The sequence below is a fragment of the Seriola aureovittata genome, chromosome 9 (genome assembly GCF_021018895.1).
Source record: "Seriola aureovittata isolate HTS-2021-v1 ecotype China chromosome 9, ASM2101889v1, whole genome shotgun sequence".
NCBI lineage: Eukaryota > Metazoa > Chordata > Actinopteri > Carangiformes > Carangidae > Seriola > Seriola aureovittata.
Genome location: NC_079372.1, coordinates 875,904 through 892,622, shown reverse-complemented (window position 1 = coordinate 892,622; position 16,719 = coordinate 875,904). Strand labels below are relative to the sequence as shown.

General features: G+C 38.8%; 1 protein-coding gene across 7 annotated transcripts in view; it reads left to right on the top strand.

Moving 5' to 3' along the window:
• ubr4 (ubiquitin protein ligase E3 component n-recognin 4) overlaps positions 1-16,719 on the top strand; it is a 53,764-nt gene that overhangs the window by 3,389 nt on the left and 33,656 nt on the right. For 3 of the 7 annotated variants that reach the window (XM_056386054.1, XM_056386052.1, XM_056386050.1), the window contains exons 2-32: positions 630-727; positions 877-980; positions 1,189-1,318; positions 1,583-1,728; positions 1,963-2,062; positions 2,575-2,716; positions 2,899-3,023; positions 3,234-3,358; positions 3,694-3,753; positions 3,953-4,143; positions 4,454-4,553; positions 5,545-5,682; positions 5,824-5,941; positions 6,977-7,018; positions 9,381-9,568; positions 9,757-9,913; positions 10,067-10,152; positions 10,292-10,461; positions 10,825-11,104; positions 11,535-11,667; positions 11,931-12,010; positions 12,149-12,277; positions 13,137-13,319; positions 13,656-13,778; positions 13,893-14,122; positions 14,557-14,675; positions 14,787-14,884; positions 15,419-15,576; positions 15,695-15,901; positions 16,008-16,109; positions 16,193-16,293. In XM_056386054.1, coding sequence (XP_056242029.1) covers positions 630-727; positions 877-980; positions 1,189-1,318; positions 1,583-1,728; positions 1,963-2,062; positions 2,575-2,716; positions 2,899-3,023; positions 3,234-3,358; positions 3,694-3,753; positions 3,953-4,143; positions 4,454-4,553; positions 5,545-5,682; positions 5,824-5,941; positions 6,977-7,018; positions 9,381-9,568; positions 9,757-9,913; positions 10,067-10,152; positions 10,292-10,461; positions 10,825-11,104; positions 11,535-11,667; positions 11,931-12,010; positions 12,149-12,277; positions 13,137-13,319; positions 13,656-13,778; positions 13,893-14,122; positions 14,557-14,675; positions 14,787-14,884; positions 15,419-15,576; positions 15,695-15,901; positions 16,008-16,109; positions 16,193-16,293 — 4,163 coding nt within the window. The remainder of the gene's footprint in view (positions 1-629; positions 728-876; positions 981-1,188; positions 1,319-1,582; positions 1,729-1,962; positions 2,063-2,574; positions 2,717-2,898; positions 3,024-3,233; positions 3,359-3,693; positions 3,754-3,952; positions 4,144-4,453; positions 4,554-5,544; positions 5,683-5,823; positions 5,942-6,976; positions 7,019-9,380; positions 9,569-9,756; positions 9,914-10,066; positions 10,153-10,291; positions 10,462-10,824; positions 11,105-11,534; positions 11,668-11,930; positions 12,011-12,148; positions 12,278-13,136; positions 13,320-13,655; positions 13,779-13,892; positions 14,123-14,556; positions 14,676-14,786; positions 14,885-15,418; positions 15,577-15,694; positions 15,902-16,007; positions 16,110-16,192; positions 16,294-16,719) is intronic. The other 4 variants (XM_056386056.1, XM_056386055.1, XM_056386053.1 and 1 more) reach the window with 2 other exon arrangements.

The following is a 16,719-nucleotide window of genomic DNA, read 5'->3' as shown; positions in this document are numbered from 1 at the left end:
AATATGATATTAATTTCTCTATGTCCATCTGCAAAGCTAAACAGTATCCAACCACAAAATGAAGCAACAGACATAAACATCTAAGTATATATAAACAAAGGCAGACATAATGTCACACTATTTCAGGTATTACAATTTGCACAGTGTTAATTATGACATTTGCGTGTGTGTTTATTGGTTCTAAATTGTTTACTCGGCCTGCATTTTGGCAAAGAACTTGTCTGGGTTGTAGGATGTTCTTTGGCTCTTGCTAAATGTTATGGGTGATATTGAGTTCCCTGAACTTTAGTGTTTCTGTCATAAACACCATGACATCGTCTTCTCTTCTTTTTATACCTTTATTGATAGCACAGTAGAGAGAGACAGGAATTGGGGTGGCAGAGAGAGGGGGGACATGCAGTAAAGGGCCGTCCGATGCGGGAGTCGAACCGGGGCCGACTGCAGCGAGGACTGTAGCCTCTACACATGGGGCGCCTGCTCAAACCACTGCGCCACTCGACGCCCCATGACATCGTCTTTTCTGTTCTCTCTCTCCCAACTCTCTTGTCCAGAAAGAAAATTGCTATGAAAATATTCTATGAAAATTCAAGTGAGAGCATTTAATTTGATATTTCACTTCTCATTTGCAGTGAATCAGACATTCTTCACCATGACAAACAGTATGAGCCTTTCTACTCATCATTTGTGGCACTCTCTGCACATTACATCACCACAGTATGTGGACAAAGTATGTATTTTTTCTTTTTTTCTTTTTTCTTTGATCTAATAGACAAGAATTTAATACTGCCATTCAGCCAGAATATTTGAATGTTATAGGTATTGTTTGTTTGTATTGTTTATTCTGGCCAGTAAATTATTATTGCTCTGTCTCTCTAGTACCAAGAAATCAGTTGCTGTCAGTTGCTGCAGCGTGCAAAGTGTTGATTGAGTTCTCATTGCTGCGCTTGGAGAACCCAGATGAGGCATGTGCAGTATCACAGGTAAGAGAAGCAAACTGAAGGGGAAAGGAGTATTATGTTGTGGGACTGTATTCAACAGATGATTTAGGTCACTTTTAAGGAGTTAGAAATTTTACCAAAGACAAATTCAGCAGTATTTTGTCTTTCTTTGTCTTTGGCTCAATTCAGGTATTTTTGAAATTTCCAACCCACCAGTTAAATCGAGTAATACTGTTCACTTTTTCCTCAGAAACACCTGATTCTTCTAATAAAAGGACTTTGCACTGGCTGCAGCAGACTAGATCGCACAGAAATCATTACTTTCACTGCTATGATGAAGTCTGCCAAGTTGCCTCAAACCGTCAAGACCCTTTCAGATGGTAAGTGTCCCTTCAGAGATGAACCAAATTTAACCAATACTTAATTGATTGTGACACAGCAGTAGCAAAATTATTCATACATATCAAAAAGAACAAGTTATTAAAAAATGAAAAAAGCATTTTTGACTGAGTTTAGATTGAGTTTCTATAGTGATATTTATCCATACTGGGGCTGTAAAATTCCCATAGGCCCTTGTCCAAAACAAGAACTTATCAATGGTTTTGAATATTACTCAGAAAATGATGTTCTTGTTCATTTAATAGTGGAAGATCAGAAGGAGTTGCCCAGTGCTGTGAACCCAGAGCTTCGACAAAAAGAAGTACAAATGAACTTCTTTAATCAACTGACTTCAGTTTTTAACCCTGACCTTACCACCATCTTGGCCTCCCCATCAGCAGCACAAATGCAGGCAAGTGTTACAGACCAGCCCTCTGGCTGCCACTCCATTACTGTCATGAGAAGTCGACAGCTTAAATGTATCTGTTAACCACAACAGTTTGTTCTTATCAGTATCTTTACTGAAAATGAACTCACTCCTAACCTGTAATTTAATTAGCCTCAAACAAAACAGTTGCTCTTTGACTACAAACAGTTATAATAAATCATCATAATTGTTATGTTTATCAACTCTCTCCAATTACAGGCTGAGAGTGATTGCGATGACCAAACCACAGATCAAGCTGTTCAGGCCAAAATGAAAAATGCCTTTGTCTCTCAGAATGTGTCAAGCTTACAGGAACTTGGTAAGCAGAAACTTGTTACTTTATTGCAGGACAATGTTGGCTTATTAGCACTAAGGTTACAGTTATATCACATATATATTTTAGAAAGCAACCATAAATTAATATGCACAAATAATGTTCTCGTTTTTGTCTACATTGGCACTTGAAGTACTCATTTCTTTGTAATTATGTTTTCAGTTAAATTTTTTACAAATTGAATGGCAGTTTAGAATTTGAAGGGCTCTTGGTGTAATCCATTTGCTGACGCCACCAGCAGATACTGTTTAAGTGCATTATCTACTGGTAATTTACCAGAATCCTGGTTTAGTTCGACATTCAACACGACATTCAGTAGTGTTAATCTTTTACTTTCATAAGTGGAAAAATTGTAGTCTGGAACTCAAAATCTTTCAAGACCCATTCAACCAACCAAATATTTTTTGCTCTTGACATTTTTTACTGCCAAATGCTAAGTTTGTTTGCGTCTTTCTTTTCTCATTAGAGCTTTTTCTCCCCATAACTTGTATTCCCAGGTGGGTCTGAGAAGTTGCTTCGAGTGTGCCTCAACCTGCCCTACTTTCTACGCTACATCAACCGTTTCCAAGATGCTGTATCAGCCAACTCTTTCTTTATCATGCCTGCCACAGTGGCTGATGCCACTGCTGTTCGCAATGGGTATTTTTTTTATTCATGAGGTTAAAATATTCTTAAGTAAAGTAATATTATATATATTATTGTAATAGGATTTATTTTGATGGGGCAGTATCATCTGTTTAAGTTTCTCCATGTGTATTAGATGACAAGTGTTTTTCTCCAAAGCAATTACTTAACTTGCTGTACTTGAACCCCATACCCAGATTTCATTCACTGGTGATAGATGTAACCATGGCTTTGGACACACTTTCCCTGCCTGTACTGGAGCCCTTGACACCAGGGAGATTACTGGATATGACCGTGCTGGCTTTGAGCTGCCTCTATGCTGGTAGGTGGTAACTCTCTGTGGATAAAATAAAATGATATGTCCAGTATTCAACAAACAAACAACAACCATTTTCTTATACATACAACAAGCTCAAGAGACCCTAAAGCAGCCTATTTCATCAGCAACTGAATGCAATGATTTAATAGTCATTCTTCGCACAGTATTGAAAGTTAAATTGGTAAATGTAAAAACAATTTTTTACCCAATTAGGTGTGAGTGTGGCCACTTGCATGGCCATTCTGCAGGTAGGAAGCGGCTTGCAGCTTCGATCTGCCTCCACTGGGACTAAAGAGGAGGACTATGAAAATGACGCAGCAACAATTGTCCAGAAATGTGTGAGTATTATGATTACAATATTCTCAAGTTATGGTCATGTTTGTTATGATACATTGTCTGGTGCTACATGGAAACTTTATTCACTTTCTACTCACAAGGTTTAACATAGGCTCTATTTACTGCTATCAAATAATGAAATAATTATGGGGAAACATATTTGTAGTCTGACTGTCTGCATAGAGATTATTGTATATATATATATATATATATATACATTGCATCAAATCTCTGCCTATTGTTTTTTATAAGTGCTAATGACTGCCTTGCTGGAATGCCTTAACAAAATACAGCACGTTTAAAATGGTAACTAATGCAAAATTTGTGTTGGCAAAAGCTGGAGATCTATGAAATGATTGGACAAGCCATCAGCAACTCTCGCAGAGCTGGAGGAGAGGTGAGTGCCATGTTTAAGTACTATACTAGAATAGTCAAATAACACTACTACTTCAGTACCCTTGGATTTCCTTAGACTTTGCCAGAGGTTTACTGTTTTTGAAGCTAAAATAAGTTAAGAATTGTGTTTTGTGTAAAGGTTTCTGTGAATTAAATTCTAGGTGATTGGTGCTATGTTTTTTTCACTTTTTTGTATATAGCATTATCAGAACTTCCAGCTGCTTGGAGCCTGGTGCCTTTTGAACAGCCTGTACCTGATTCTTAACCTGAGTCCGACTGCCCTGGCGGATAAAGGGAAAGAAAAGGATCCTCTGGCTGCCCTGCGTGTCCGGGATATTGCTGCTCGCACCAAGGATGGCGCAGGATCGCCTAAGCTTGGTCCTGGCAAAGGGTAACTTCCAATGAATATGTCCTTGGATCTTCAGTAATTATGCTGTTTCTTTATTTGTATTAATGAAGGTTTTGGCACTGCTGCAATTAAAGCTCTGAAATGTTTACATTTTATCACAGACCTTTAGTAGGTCACAAGAAAGAGCTATATTTAGAATTGGACTATTCTGGGTATAGAGAGTTTATTGGCTCATTTCTAAATTCAAAACACTATCTGCACATTCCTGATATTTATATTTATATATTTGTTTTTAAAAAGATCACTTGAAAATTGATTTCTCTTCATTAATTATTTTTTGTTGTTTCTCTAGACACCAAGGGTTTGGAGTTCTGTCTGTTATCCTGGCAAATCATGCCATCAAACTTTTGACTTCACTTTTCCAGGATCTGCAAGTTGAGGCTCTCCACCGGGTAAGTGAAGCACTTACTAAACATACCTATTTCGATACCACGGTAAAAAAACAAAACATAAAAAACCCCACAATAAATACCATGAACATTCCATGTACTTTCTGTTTCACTCCTTTATTGAAAAATAAGAATAAAAAAATAAAGAACAGTGGCATGTAGCCTTCAAGAATTTAAAATAAACAATACTGCTAAAATATACAGTCAGTCAACTTTTTATTGCAGAGCATTGTAATACTCTGAGATATAAAAATATGTACATATAATAGATATACCAATAAAATTAAACAACTTTTGACACTGCAAAAAAGAACAGTGGCATGTAGCCTTCAAGTATTTAAAGTAAACAATACGTGGCTAATATATAAGCAGTAAAAATTTAATTGCACAGCATTTCAACAGTTTTTTGGAAAGTGCACAGGCACCGTTTACAAACAGGCTTTTATCTATAATCAACCACTCATCATCCGACTTGAAAGAAAAATATTTCCATACACGACTCTTCTGGCTTTTTCTTTCGACGAGCCGAGGTGCTGCAGCTGGACCAGGTTGTGTGCCTGAACTTGTCGCCATCTTCCATTTGTTATTGTGGCTAGACTGCAGCCTAGTAGTGGACGTTCCTCATCCTCCCTTGGGCAGAGGCAGAGCATGTGCCGGAGAAACTGTGCTTAAATTTGTTCCGAGTCACTCATATGTTGCCAGTGATGCAGTAATTAGTGTTAATGTTCTTTTACACATGTTTTTGGTAGATTACTTTCACTTTTGAGGTAAGACACTTTTGCACCATGAGATAAGTTGCTCATACAGTTAAAGACATCCTGCTTGTGCGCAATTAGACCTGATGTGTTAGCGGGCGTGACAAGCATTCATTCAACTGCCTTCAACAGCAATTCTAGTTTATCAATTTTTATGGTCTAGAAAATGAATAAAAAGTGAGGGGTAAATGTGCTTGAAAAAATTGAGTTCATTCCAATCCCTCCATCTCTACCTGCAGGGTTGGGCGAGTGATGGGCCACCAGCTGAGCTCAACATCATGGCACAGAGCACTTCCATCCAGAGGGTCCAAAGGCTCATCGACTCTGTGCCCCTGACAAATCTACTCTTCACCCTTCTCTCCACTTCCTACAAAAAGGTGCTAACATTTATGTTCCTATTTGCATAATTGCCATTCATGTCTTATTATTCATTTCAAATTGGTAATGTGAAAAAGTGAGATGAAAGATTGAGAAGTGTGATCCTCATTTAAGACCACCGTTGTTTTTGCTGCTATCAGGCTTGTGTTCTCCAACGGCAGAGGAAGGGTTCAGTCAGCAGTGATGCCAGTGCTTCTACAGATTCAAACACCTACTACGAGGATGATTTCAGCAGTACAGAGGAGGATAGCAGTCAAGGTACTTTATCTTTCTGGATTTAAGCAAGTACATCAGCACTTTAGAAAGCTTCCATAAAATTGAAAGTTCATGCTAGCGTCTGCACCCACATAGCAGCTTTACGTTTGCTAAACAAGAAGAAAAATCATACCTCTGGCTGTTGTCTGGACATAGTTTTAACTCAAATCCTGGCTGTCGGAGCACAGATGATTCAAGACACAATGCACATATTTTTTGCACAGCATTGATGATGAAGTAACAATAACTTTAAAGGTCTACAGAATTAAATATTTTATTCAGCTTGAAAGGAACAGAAGACTTTGACACAGTAGGGGGAAAAAGCAGCTGCTCTGTTAACTACAACATTCTTATTAAATAATATAAATTTGTAGTTGCATATTGAAAAACTGCAGTGGAGAAAAATGACTTTACAAAAGACAGAAGACAGATGGCTATAGAGGGTCTTGAGTGAAACACAAACTTCAAACATTGTTGATAAAATCATGACAGTGTTATATTTTAGGTAGCCTTCGAAAGTACAATATACAGTATATTGATCCAAAGATGAAGTCTCATGGTCACTCGCATGCAAGTGCTCAGCTATATCAATATTACATATTACATCTAGTAAGTATTATAGTATGGACCATAAAAAGAAGGTATGGTCAGTGCATCATCTAATTGTTGATGTGATGGAGACACATCTATGTTCTCATCACTTAATGAGTAAAGTGCCCAACAAGCCAGTATCCCAAAAGTTTCATTTGATGCTGTCAAGGTGCTTCAGATATCTTTTCATCACAGTGTAGATACAGGTGCTGAAAGTAGTGTCATGCTTGTGTTGGATCTCTGAGCTAGTGTCAGTGCTGAGGTGTATCAGTGAAGTGGTGAAACAGGTGCGCTGTCAGTGGTTCAGTCAGGTTATGGCAGCAGTGGGAAGGGTAAACACATACACACGCACACACACACACACACACACACACACAGTTAAGTAATGCAATTTTTTGTCCCTTCATCACACAATGACAGTGTAGTTGACAGTGTCTACTATTTCAGCAGAGAGAAGACAGGAGAAGACAAGTGCAGCTTGTGTTTCAGGTCAGCAGTTTTCTGTCCTCAGGTCAAAGACTTGGTGTCCACTTCACTGTCCTAGATTCATTTTGTTATTGTATGTCTCACAATTTAAGCTGAGCTGTGGCCCTAATAGCTTAGAAAATAACAGAGCCACAGGTGAAGAGGCTTTGGCAAAATAGCCCCTACTTTGAAAGATGCTGGTGTTGTAATTGACATGAACTAAATCTAGATATTTTTTTGTCAAAGAGGTTCATCTGTGGCTCGCTGTGTTTCAAAGAATAAAACCAATGGTGACATGTGGGTGCTCATTGTTTAACTTGACAAGCATTAAAACCTCACAAGAGAGCTGGGTGACGAATGGAAAAGTCACTGATACCAACATTTACAGAAACTGACCAACTAAATTTCCTTCTCTCAGTGTGTTGAGTAAAATATTTTCCCAGGTGCTTTTGAGAGCAACCTACTAAAATCACCATGTCTTCCATCCACATGCCAATCCCTTTCCTGTAGTCGTTCTGTGCAATCATTGTAAATAATGCAGCTTTCGACACAAGGAGGGCTAATGGTAATGCTTTAATAGGCTTAGATTGTGGATAAGGTTGGTAAGTATTTAAAATGATTGTGATATTGATATTGATTTTGTGGTCATATTACAAAGCCTTATTTCATATAGAAATTTTTTTCTTTGGTCATTCTATTCTCCTTGTGATCACATTAGTCATCACACATATCTGAAAATGTCTTAAATACCAAAATACTGTAGCACCCACATCAAAACAGTGGTATTATTCTTAAATACGACAAATTGAAGTGCTTGTAAACTATGGGCTTAAATACACTATGCTACGTCTTGCTGTCACCTGAAAAGTTGATTTTTTTTTTTTTTGTATGTTGCATGCAAATGTGAATATCAACTTAAAGTGATATTCTTTTAAAAATTGAAAGTTGTTTCTTGTTTTTGTATTTGAATTAATCTATACATATTTTAAATACTTTAACTGGCTACGCCTGCAGTCGGATGCTTCTCAATTCTAATCATAATTTTGCTATAGGATGCAACCTCTTTGATGGGGAAGCAGCCAGGGCTATAGTGAGTGGGGTGGGGTCTTAAAGAGGACACTATCTAATGATTCTATAGTTCTTCTGGGAAACATCAATGCTGAATGATGGATTATGGACAGACCTAGAACGGGTTGATTGGAATGAACGTCCTGCCTGCTCTGAACCCGAGTGGTGCCTTGTGACCTCTCTGCTGGTCATGGACTGTCCATGACAAATGCTGCTAGTGCATAATGTAGTGATAATGTTCTAGCCATATAATCAGATCTGCTGACATGTCTTACACTCGTGAAGATGGGAGTAAAGCTTTCATCTGAGTTTGATCAGGTGGTGGATGAGGATGCCAGGCACACTCTGTAAACCCAAATATGTTGTGTGGGTAAACTGAGAATATCTGGCAGAGCCCCCATCTGCCATGTCTCAAATTTGACCTCCAAATGATTTTTTTCCTGCATCCCATGGGAGGATGGAGACATAGAATCAATGTGGCCCATGATTTAAAAAAAAAAAAAAAAAAAAAAAAAGGCTGAGGGGCGGGTCCAAGTTTTGGTCAAAAGGTTCATGTATTGCATCAAGTGTGAACCTGAGCCCCAAGCATTGTTTGTCTCATTGTTGCCAGGAGCACAATAGCATGTATATGACACACACACACACACACACACACACACACACACACACAGATCCATCCAGATATGAAGTGAACATTTCATGCTATTTAAATGCTTTTAAACTTTGATTTACTCTTAATTAATTAAAAAAAAATTCCCAAACCATCAAAGTGAAAAGCACTCCATGTCCAAATCCTATGTTTCAATTGAAACTCTAGGATTCTGTTGAAGCTACACAATTGGAAAACCTTCAGAACCCATAATTATGGCATTTTGGCAGGATATTGACTATGAGAATGAGAATGCTGTTTCCAGCATCTACAGTGACAGAAACACTACAGCATAAACTGCATCATTATCATTTCACTACCTGTTTTGATGGCAGGTGTATTGGTGAAAAAAGAGGAAAATAATTACAATCACTGGGCTTTATCTCATTCTCAGTGACAACAGTTTTAGTGGGTATCTTCAAAAAAATGTTCTCAGAAGATAAATTCAGTTGTAGTCTTCTTTAAGTGGATATTCACCAGCAGAACCTGAGTATATGTTCACTTTTTACCGCAGTGTTTGCCTCTTGTCCACCGCCTGCACAATGTTGTAGGTTTCATGAACTAGTTTGAACCTTTTTACATTTTGATGACACCGCACACATCTCTTGTAAGTCGTGGAACGTGTCTCAGCTCCACTCTAAGAAATTCATATAAATATTTTTTTTGTAGACGATGACAGTGAACCCATCTTGGGGCTTTGGTTTGAAGAGACAATTTCACCCACCAAAGACAAAGTAGCTCCCCCACCACCACCTCCACCCCCACCCCTGGAGACATCTCCCAGACTGAAGAGCCCCAGTAAGCAGAATCCGAGTGAGAATGGCAACATTTTAGCTGGCCGTAAAGACCCAGAGCTGGTGAGGACTCATTTGTGTGTACCTGAAAACATACAGAATAATGCTGCAAGTCAATACTAAACAGTACATGTATCATTTTTAATGCTAACATATGCAGTATATCCTTATGATACTAGTAATGGGTTATTTAAGTTTTTAAGTTTTAACATGTGACAGCACAAACAACTCATATTTGCTTGTTCCTGTAGTTTCTCAGTTTAGCCTCCAGCATTCTGAACTTCATCACCACCTCAATGCTCAAGTCCAGGAACAACTTCATCCGCAACTACCTGAGCGTGTCTCTTACAGAGCAGCACATGGCTACACTTGCCAGTATCATCAAAGATGTGGACAAAGATGTCAAAGGTATGGCTGAAAAAAAAGACTGTGGATCATACAAATTATCTCAAATATTTAGCCCAATCCCCTTTTATTGGCCTGGTATCTAATAGTGGGTATAGTCCATAATTGGTTCAGCATTGTACTCTGCTAGGTTTAATACATTCTGTTTCTGTCCAGGCTCCTCAGATGAAGTGTTTTCTTTAGCTCTGTATCATTTCAACCACACCTTGGTGACATCAGATCTTCCATCCCCGGCCTTGCAGGTGAGTGGAATTTGTTTGTTATTCCACACACACAAGAGAAAAAAGACTTTTGATCAAAAGTTGTTGTAATCAACTTAAGATAATGAGAATCGGTTATTCAGTGTCAGTGTCTTATTATTGTACCTCTTGTCATTCCCAGAGCACCCTTCTTCAGCAGTTAGGTGTTGCGCCCTTTTCAGAGGGTCCCTGGCCTCTGTACATTCATCCACAGTCGTTATCAGTCCTCTCCAGACTTCTCCTCATATGGCAGCACAAAGCCAGTGTGCAAGGAGAACCAGATGTGCCTGAATGTATGAAAGTCTGGGAAAGGTATGGCAACCATGGCATTCTCATCTAGCTGTTCTGTGCAATGGGGTTGTTTCCATTTTCTTGATGCTGTCACTATAATACATTCGAGATCAGTTTGTATTGAGCTGAACTACTCAAGCTGCTGTCCCTTTGACTGCTTCACTTTGGCATCCATGTTAAGTTACATAAATTTAAAATAGCATTTGAAGCTTATCAGTATTCCAATACAGTGGACTACTAGTGGGCTGTAGCTTGTAAAACCACACCTGATTTCTGGGAATGTATAGAATATTGACTTGTTAAAGTGTATTCTAGCTTACACTTGGACTGTTTTCTTTTTTCCCCTTTTCTTCTTTCTGCTACCTTTTACCTTCCTGTTCTCAGGTTTTTGGGAACGTTGAAGCAACACACTATCCAGGGTTCTGTTCATGGAGAGGACGACCTTAATGTGGAGCACCTCCAGCTGCTGCTGCTCCTTTTCCACAATCTGTCAGAGCGTGGGCGACGGTCAGTCCTCACCCTGGTCACCCAGGCCATCACTGAAGTGGCACAGAGCAGAGACTCCCAGCTGAAGGCTGTGCCCCTCAACCTGGCCCGCCTGTTGCTGGTGTTTGACTACCTCCTGCGCCACTACTCCAAGGCTCCCTTGTACCTTTTCGAACAGGTTAATGCTTATTTTCTAATGGTTGTTGTCTTGTCCTAGATGGTAAATTGCACAAATAAAGTTTTGTTGTATTTATTTGATACGTAAATTTGTCACTTGATTTTTATCCTTATCAGCTAAAACAACATCGAATAATGCATTGATTTAATAATTTACTAATCCAGAGCAAATTAATAGATCAGCTCATGATTATAACACAAAGCTCAAAAATATCCACTGTCACTTTCCCAGTAAATTGCTTCTTTGGAGCAGCTACTGGTTTCTCTACAAATAATATCACAGACTCAGACTAGTTACAGGAATAACATGGCAGCCAAATTAAGTGGTATTCAAAATAATAACTGTTCTAATGCTGATTCTTTGAATAAATATGTGTGGGACTTTGGTGACAGGAAATGTAACTACTCTCTACCATGAATATTATTTGTAGGTGCAGTACAACCTCCTCACCCCACCATCCTCTGGGCCAAGTTCTGTCCAGGAAGGTGGCAAACGCAGCAGTCTCCCTCTTTACTATGGATTCAAAGAGGTGGAGGAGAACTGGGCTAAACATTGTTCAGCAGGTAAGACCAATGAAGAGGATTTACCCTTTTAGCCACTGGCCAGAGCATGGTAGTATCTACAAAAACTCACCAGCTGCTTGATCTGTTTTTGCAACCACATTTGTTTAGGATTAAGATTATCTCAGTACTGGTTGTCTACACACCAAAGTCACTGGTAGAACAGAAAAACTAGCCACAGCCAAGATTCACCAGCATTCACATTGATGTCGGTAATCTCCCAACCTCAGCAACTTGCACTAACATTCATTTCAACCTTTTTTTAGATTCAAATGTTCAACCCAAATTCTACTGCGTTCTGTCCCCTGAGGCGTCTGAAGATGATATCAGCAGACTAGACAGCAAGGTGTGACCCTTTTTTTTTTTTTTTTTTTTAATCAAACAGTTGTGTGTGTTCTTGAGATGGGGTGTGTGTCTGTGTGTGTTATAAAATATAATTCATATAATTGTATATTATATAATTTTGTACATTTTTTTCTGATAGGTTTTTCCAAAGTTGTTCAATGGAGCAGTGAAATACGATGAATTGTATGCGTGGCTCATCTCACTCCTGGCAGCAGGTTCTCAGTTTGACACAGCAAGAAGACAGGAGAACAAGCCGATCACTCCTATGGTGAGAACACACCACATGAACAAACCATGAACTGTGCCAACAGGGTAAAGAAGTCCATGATGCTGGTGGCGTCACAGGTTTGCCCAAACTGCTGTAAGTACCTGTTGCCTGTAGCACTCAGTGTTGGGGAGTAATTAGTTACATGTAAGAGAATTACATAATTAAAACACGGTAGTGTGTTACAGTTACGTAGGGGACAAAAAATGCAATTAAATTACAGTTTCAGTTAATTCTCAAAATTTTACAAAGGGGTTACAACTGAATATATTCTTTTTAGTAAAAAGCTTACATCTAGAATCTATCATTCTGTTGCTCTGCATCTTTTGGCCAAGCAGGAATGCCTTTTTTTGGCATACGTGCTGACATTAGGTTGTTACGTTTCCACATGACACCAACAGACTAAATGAATGGTACTGAAAAGTGATCAAAAGGTAATCAAATGATTTAAGTGAGATTACTTTGAAGTAATTAAAATGGTTTCATTACTTATAACATTTTTAACAGGTAATTAGAAATCTATAACCTATAACATTTCAGAAAAAACCTTCCCAACACTGGTAGCTCTTTGTTATTAGCTCACTGTGTCTCCACCTTTATTTATCATTCCCTCCCAATATTTAAAATTCAAACACAAACAAAATGTCTGTCTTGGAGTAAACCACTTTTCACTAAATTAGTCGATTACTAACTTTCTGTGTGTGCTTCAAACAAAAGCATTCCAGTGGTTTTATTTCAAATGCCTTTCAATGTGAGGACGACCGGAATGTGTCAAGTTTGAATTTATAAAAGCTTAATGGCAGCAGACATCGGCTCTGACAGCAACTGACTGCAATTGGTGAATGTTTACTACCTTGCACAGGAGGCCTGCTCCCTTCAGTACTACTTCCTGGTACTGTGGAGGATCCTGGGTGTTTTACCTCCCTCAAAAGCCTACATGGAGCAGCTGAAGACTGGCTGCAGCGATCCCAGTGAGAGCGACATCCTGCACACACTGCGGTGGTCCTCACGTCTCCGGGTATCTACCTACGTGAATTGGATCAAGGTCAGTTGACAGCTAAAGTACTACTTTATTAGCATGGAAGGTGCCAAAGTAAATAAATTATTATTATTTTTTTTTTTTTCAAATTAATATTACATTTGACTTCTCATTGTCATTTTTATGATATTTTGGTTATCTTACATATAATTATTTTGCTTTTTGAAAATAAACTAGTTGAAACTTGATGTATTTGGAAAATGTTTGACTTTTTGGTTTCTGTCTGACTTCAAATGTACACTATCTTCTGTACCCTGTCCTTAATCCTGTGATTTAATATCTTTAATAATTTTTCATACTCCTGCATTTTATTTATGAATATGCCTATGCCATCACTGACAGGAACACTTGGTGAAGCAGGGAATGAAAACAGACCAAGCAGCCTCACTAGTTGAGATGACATCTGCTAAGTGCAGTACTGTTAAATACGATGTGGAGCTAGCAGAGGAGTATATTGCAAGACAGGTAATGATTGCAGCATAGTCACTGATGACGTGCATATGTATTGTTGTTCAAAGATTTGAACTTTGTTGTCTGTTGTTTGTTGTCTGTGACGACTTGATTTTGCTTTTGTTGCAGATTTCCACCTTCTCCTGTGTAGACCCAAATGTTATTCTTCCACTTAATCAGTTACCCTCTCTACAAGCCATCTATACACTGGATGCAGTCATCTCTAAAGTGCAGGTTTCCTTAGATGACCATCTATCCAAGGTTGCCATTGAGGCAGACACCCACAAATCTTCTGAGATCACAAAGAACCTGCTGCCAGCCACACTACAGCTCACTGATGTTTACACGGCCTTCACAAGGTGAGTAAAGTTCATTCAAACCACTGTGTTGTGTTCCTCTGAACATGTGACAAGCTGATTCAGGCCATGCGCCCAAGGATGACTGAATGAATGATTGAACTTATTTTATAATTTAAGAATACAGATTAAAAGTAGTTATAGTTGTTGAGGATTAAAACACAAAAAACCCTCAAGACTTCCACATGATCCTCCACATGTAACAAATGGCATGACAAGAACAGTAGAGGATCTATCTATATGTACCAACAAATACAACCAAAATTTATAGTGGTGAAGTTGCATGGACTACATGGACTGAGCAAACAGCACTCAGGTTTTACATACATTACTGAGAAACCATCTTTTTGCATTTGTGTCTAGAAAACTAAAATAATCCATCTGTTCTGTAAACCCTTATCTTAATCCAATTATTAAACCAAACTTGTCATAAACAGGTCTTACCTACTAATGAACATCCCAGAGGAAGGAGAGAACAAGCTGACAGATGCCAAGCTCCAGGGTTACGCCGCAGTTCTGTCTATTGGCTCCACTCGCTGCAAGGCCAACATGCTCGGTATGTGGAAGAATTACTCAGAAATAATATTGTTAAACAGAAGATTCACTTTCCCAACTTTTCTTTATACTCACTGTTTTAACCTGAGCCTTTGAAAATGAAACTTTCCAGGTCATAGTATCATGCAGAACTTACCATCGGCTGTCCAGACAATATGTGAGACTTGGAACAGCATCCACACCAATGAATTTCCTAACATTGGCTCATGGGTATGTGAGTGAAGTTGGCTGTTATGGCTCAGTTAAACACTATCCCTCTTTATAAGCACCTTATGAGGAATATAGACAATTAACTCACCATTAAGTTTTTTTTGCCTTTATTTTACCAGTGAGTTGTTACTTAAAAGGTTATTAATTTAATATTGTTTGTACCACCTGCACCTTCTTTAATTCTCAGACTGACAACATGACCACAAAATGCTACCTCCTCACATTATGCTGTTGGCTTTGGCTAAGCCGTGTTCAGAGCAAATACATTTTTTTATTTGCTTTATGTGTTATTTTATTTATTAATTTCTTGTTTTTTTGAAACATTTGTTGAAACTTCCATTTTTAAACATACGGTTTAATATGCTCTCCTGGTTTAGTTAATTTTATTTTTTTAATTTTAACTTGTAGATCTTATAGAGACATTAAATTCTTTAAAGAATTTAATAGATACCCCGCCCTACTCAACATGTAATATTAAAAAAGAATTGTATCAGCAATTATCAGACTAATAGCCTGGTTTGTTTTCTCTCTCAGCGAAATGCCTTTGCCAATGATACCATTCCATCAGAGAGCTACATCAGTGCCATCCAAGCAGCTCACCTGGGCACACTGAGTTGTCAGTCCTTGCCTCTGGTCTCTTCTCTTAAACACATCTTACTCTCGCTGGTTCGCCTCACTGGCGACCTCATTGTGTAAGAGCTTGCAAAATCTGAATCATTTCACAAATAACCAGTAGTATGTGATGAATAGAGTTTGTTACTGAAAAACCTCTAATTGCCAGTTAATATTGCTGTGTGTTTGTCTCTTCAGCACAGAGGAGCTTAATCCTTCTCAGGTTGTGCGCACCCTGCTGCCGCTCCTCCTGGAGAGCAGCACAGAGAGTGTGGCTGAGATTAGCAGCACCTCACTGGAGCGCATCCTCGGCCCATCAGAGTCAGACGCCTTTCTAGCTCGCATCTACGAGCGTTTGGTGACTGGATGTTACAACATCATTGCCAATCATTCAGACCCCAACAGGTATATCTTGTTAAAACCGCATTAAACAATATATTTGAATTAACTATTTGATTTTTGTTTGTTTGCATTTCATTGCTCTTAAGCCTTTTTTTCTCTGATTTTCTAGTGGTTTGGATGAGTCTGTCCTTGAGGAATGCCTTCAGTACCTTGAAAAACAGCTTGAAAGCAGTCAAGTCCGCAAGGCCATGGAAGAGTTCTTTTCATTCAGGTTTGTGCTCAACTGATAAACCAGTCGGCATTTTTACACATTTATACATCTACTTCACAAATTTTTTGCTCTTATTTTTCCAGTGGTGAGCTCGTCCAGATTATGATGGCAACAGCCAATGAAAACCTGTCAGCCAAGTTCTGCAACAGGGTGCTGAAGTTCTTCACCAAGCTTTTCCAGCTCAGTAAGTTTGTTGTTCATTTCAGTCAAAAAAACCTATCTAAAGGCTTGGGTATACTTAAAATGGAATGGCTTGTATGAAGGAACATATAAAGGCAAAAGTGTTAAGTGCTGCTGTAGTTGGCCCAATTTGAAGGTGGAGTGAAAAGCCTGCTGTCATAAAGAGGGATGAGAGGCCAAAATTGTACACACATGTTGAGACAAGCTCTCCTCAAAGGCTTGCATGTGCTGCACTCTGTTGCACACATGAAAAGTGGTGGTGCTTTTGTGAAGAATGCAAAAGTTTGAAAGCTTGAGAGAGAAGGTCAGAACCTACATACTTTGTCACATCGACACACCTGGCCAAGAGCTGCGTTAAGTGGGTGTGCTTGTCCGATCATTTGTGTTGGAAAGTTACATAAAATGTCAGACACAGCCTCCTCTCTGTATT